General features: G+C 43.1%; 1 protein-coding gene across 1 annotated transcript in view; it reads right to left on the reverse strand.

The window, feature by feature from the left end:
* Nucleotides 1-609, reverse strand: part of thada (THADA armadillo repeat containing) — an 82,411-nt gene extending 81,802 nt beyond the window's left edge. Inside the window, exons 1-3 of the mRNA XM_070841262.1 lie at nt 527-609; nt 244-353; nt 3-133 (exon numbers count right to left, since the gene is read on the reverse strand). Of these exons, the coding sequence (XP_070697363.1) occupies nt 3-133; nt 244-353; nt 527-599 (314 nt within the window). The 5' untranslated portion in view covers nt 600-609. The remainder of the gene's footprint in view (nt 1-2; nt 134-243; nt 354-526) is intronic.
* Between the last annotated feature and the right edge of the window lie 3,906 nt (nt 610-4,515).

Raw genomic sequence — 4,515 nt, forward strand, 5'->3', positions numbered from 1 at the left:
ACCTGGCAATGGCTCGTCGCAGGGGGTTCTTGGCCTGCAGGGAGGTGTAGACCAGCGACAGGGTGTGCAGACAGGCCTCTAGAAGAGCTCCATCCAGCTGCTCTTCACTCAGTGCCTCCAGCTGGGAGCCTGCCTGACGCAGTGCAGACACACGATGGTCACACACCATGCACATTACAGCAGGCTCACTGATCGTACTGTCACACACTTTTTATTACAGCTCACACTGCTCCTAAAACCAACCTTTTTAACCAGCTGGATCTGCTGCACTGGCTCCGTCAGCTGCAAACAGGACTGCAGGGTTTGGGCAATCTGCTTGACTCCATCCTCTCCTCCATCCACAGAGAGGGACCCTGGGAAAGATCACAGCTTGTGAGAAGTACTGTGGCATACACAACACATCAGTGGTAAGGTACACACACCTGGACTGAGAGCGCTCTCTGCTCCAGGTTGGTGTGTACTATCTTGAGGGAAGCACCAGCAGGATTCAGGTGCACATCTTTTTCATTTTATTAGCCATAGTTACCTATTAGCTTTTGAAGCTCCTCCTCGTCGAAAACCACAGCCTCTACTTTGGCTGTCTTCTTCTTCACCACCATGACTCTGGCCTGAGTGAGGAGCACACACAGTCAGATCATTTCATCTAAAACTATGTGTTCAATCTGTAGCACGGGTTGTCTATAGGGAGCACAAAGTGGAGCTTCACACTCAGATGTCATCATTGAGAAGAACACTTAACCTCTTCAGCCTCTTTGGATGAAACTATCACCTGGTATTTGCATATTATCAGTTTTTCTTTATCCATGTCACAGCTAAAACCTCCCCGTCTGTCTCTTTGACGCACAAACACACTGATGATAACTTCAGGTCCAGACTCTGCTCTGTTTCTGCACACTTGGCTTGAACGCTCCCTGCTGCTAGCACTGCTGTTAGCCGCCACACAAACGTTGCTAGCTGTCTGTCACTGACTCTTCGGCTAGAAGGAAAAGGCGCCGCAGCCACAGCAAACACTTGAAACATGACGACTACGAACAGCCCACAAAGTGCCGAACATCTAAATAAAAGTGTTAAGTTAAAACGAAGCTGCTTTCACCTCAGTTTAGCATGTGGCTCACTTGCAGCTCCTCTGCCTCAGCTGGTAGTTTTTAACTAATGTTAAGACGGTGGACAAAACACAGTCACTTCCGGTATTTACTTTTCAGAATAAAACACACCTCAAACGCTATGCCCAATAACAAAATAAAATACCTCTTATATCTACTTTTTGTATTTTATCTCTATTTCTATTAAATTGGGCGTTTAAATCAAAGTATTTTGCCCAACATTTGTATTGAACCAAACTCTACAGACTTACTTGTACGTTGTGAAGCTTTTAATTTGAAGCCACCCTTGTTTAGTTTCCTCTATTGTCCTCGCACCTTGACTAACCCAGAGGACCATGCCGCACACGTGGGACGTCACTTCCGACATGTTGCTGCAGCCACGGACCGCCCTCAGAATCGGCTCTGTCCATAAAATAGCGCTCCGGCTTCCTATTGGTGGACACAATCCGTCAATCAAACTCAGACCCAGCGGCTCTGAAGCGCGGAGACACGCCCACGTGATGTGTGATTGGACGGGCTGTGCGAAACCCCGCCCTCCCAAATCTACCCCCGTCTCTAACTTTTGCCCGAGAGCCTGAGATGAATCCTCCGGGAAAGAGAGAAATTCACCGTTTTTCCTCCTGAATCAGGGTTTTCTCCACAGGAGCGACAAGACATGTAGAGACGCTGGAGTCGACATGGCGTAAAGTCCCTCGTATAGCTTCTATCCGTCACTTAGAACAAAGGGTGAGTCGAGAGACTTTCACAAAAACTGCTGTTTTTTAATTAAATGGGAAGCGGGGAGAGTTGTCTATCTAAATGACACTGTGTGAGCAAGCTAACTTTATTTTTTTATATAGTAGACAATCCGAAGTGTAGCTGAGCATCAGCAGTAGTATTTAGATCTCTTAAAAGTGGTCAGTGTAGAAATACTCTGTTACAAGTACAAGTACTGCACTGAAAAAGTTACTGATGTAAAAGTGCAAAAGTATTAGCATGAAAATATACTCAAAGTATCAAAAGTACAATTAAGAATAGAATATATTTTATTATTGGATGATGATGATAAAGGTGGATCTGATTGTATATGTATTAATATGTACATATGTATGTTATTACTTCACATACTGCTGGGGAGCTTGTTAATTCCTCTCTGATGACCAATGAAGCCTCATTGGTATGAAAATATAACTTATAGACTGATTTTATTATGTATTCTTCATCTTATAATCTAAAAAGTAACAAGTAACCTTAGATGTCAGATAAATGTAATACACACACACAATATTTGCCTCTGAGATGTTGTGGTGTAGAAGTATAAAGCAGCAGAAAAAACTCCAGATAAGTATTCAAATTCATACCTGCGTACAGTATTTGAGTAAATGTACCTCGTTACTTTCCACCACTGAGTATCTCTGCAGTGTCTCAGCTTTTACGAGGTTCAGGACACTCGTGAATGTGATACACTCGTCTGTGCTGGTTCCCATCCGTTCCTTTTAAATTGACAGTTTTGAAGTAAATAAAGTGGTGCCATTTGTGTGTTTTGGCTTTGTCTTCAAGCATATAGCCAAACTGTAAGTTATTGTAAATTATATATATATAGAATATAAATTAAATGTCAAAAATATCCTTGTTATATTTCAGGAAACTAAAATACATGATGCTGATGTGATGTGTTGTAATCTCAGTAAATTCAATTTAAGGTAAACTATTAAAAGTCAGACATTGTATCCCTCTAAATAGTTTGGCCAATTCTTTCACTGTTTAAAACATTACAACTTAAACCATTTTGAAACAACCATGAGCTAATGATTAGTTCATTTTCCAATGAGAAGTGAATAATCTCCATACATAGCTCTCCATCTGAAATACCTAAAGAGTGAGTAATAGAGATCTTACGGCTGTTAATGGCTCCCTACATCACTAGTCAGGACCAAAACACAGGGAAGCACTCAGACAGCAAATCCCGGCCCACTGTCTCTGTACACTGACGCTGACTTCACTCAACAGGAAGTCCGAGGGAAAGATAATCGCGGACAGAAAGAGACAAAAAGAATCCCAGAGTCAGGGTTCAGGGGTTAAATGGCCTTTAATGTTTTCCACCAACCACATCCTTTTATCGCCACTGTGGAGTGACGCAGAGAGAGGAAACAGGAGAGTGTGCAGATTAATCATATCTGTCCTCCGTTATGTGAAATTGACTCCCGGCCTAATAGGATCCAATTAAATTCTACATAACATGTGCATACAAGGAAATCTGAGGGAATTCACTTGTCAGAGGACCCGCTGAAGGTGGTGGTGCAGCAAACGACAGGAGCTAAATGAGGTCATTCTAACAAAGGCACTATGAGAATATTTCTGTTGTTTTTTATTAGTGTACATTTTTATTCTCAGTCAACTAAACCTCAGACAGTAAACTAGACTATGAGACTAGACTAAGACTGTTGACAAAGTATCTTATCCATTTGATCCCTTTTTGAAATTGACATGTTTGATATAAGAACAGATATGTGGTGACACTAACTCTTCCTTAACTCTTGTGTCATGATTTTATATACTTTGTGTCTGCACGTACGTCTTATTAAATGCATTGCCCTTAGTTCTTCATGTTGTGTTGTTCTCTGGCACGAGAGAGCTCTTTTTTCACCGCCTGCCTCCGTCAGTGTTTACCACAGCAAACAGGCAACAGAAATAAGCCTGTGGAAACCAGTTTATGACCTTCCTCCACACATGTTTGCAGCCTCTTTGTGAGGAGGCCAGGCTGGTAATGAGAGGTTATTACTTGGAGGAGAAACCCAGGCTTTCTATCTTCCTCCTCTCTCCTCCGTCAGAGATCCTCATCTCTCTCTCTCTCTCTCTCTCTCTCTCTGTCTGTATCTACTGCCTGTTGTCCTACAGTAGCTCTGGAAAACATGATGTAAGTCCATCCTGGGGAGGCCGTCGAAGTGTTTTGGAGCAGCAGCGGTGTTTTTCTGTTTGGCTCGGCTAAGAGATACGCCCACTGGCCACGCTGGTCCAGCTGGGCTCAACCCTGGAATATTTCAGGTGGTGGCAAAACATTTGCACAACAACAAACCCTCTGTCTGTTTCTTATTCTCTGCGTCTGGATGTTTTGCGTTTTTTATTGTGCGTACTTGGGTTATAGAGACACTGAATACCTGGAGCATTTGGTGGGGAATTTGTTAAACCTGAAGATCTTGAAAAGCCCCAAAAAATTAGAGACATTTCTACCTTTCACTGCCGAAGTGCCCTTGAGCTGAACTCTGACGCACAATCAGCTTGAAGGCCAGTTGCCTTTAGCCGCCCCTGATCTCTCACCTCCCTGCGGAGAGGGAAATGAAAAAGATAGAGAACATATAAGAGATCGCTGTATGATCACGTCTCACTGCTGTGTGCTTGTCTGTGTGTATTTTCCAGGGGGGGGTCAGTCGCT

Source organism: Pempheris klunzingeri, chromosome 12 (assembly GCF_042242105.1).
Source record: "Pempheris klunzingeri isolate RE-2024b chromosome 12, fPemKlu1.hap1, whole genome shotgun sequence".
Lineage (NCBI taxonomy): Eukaryota > Metazoa > Chordata > Actinopteri > Acropomatiformes > Pempheridae > Pempheris > Pempheris klunzingeri.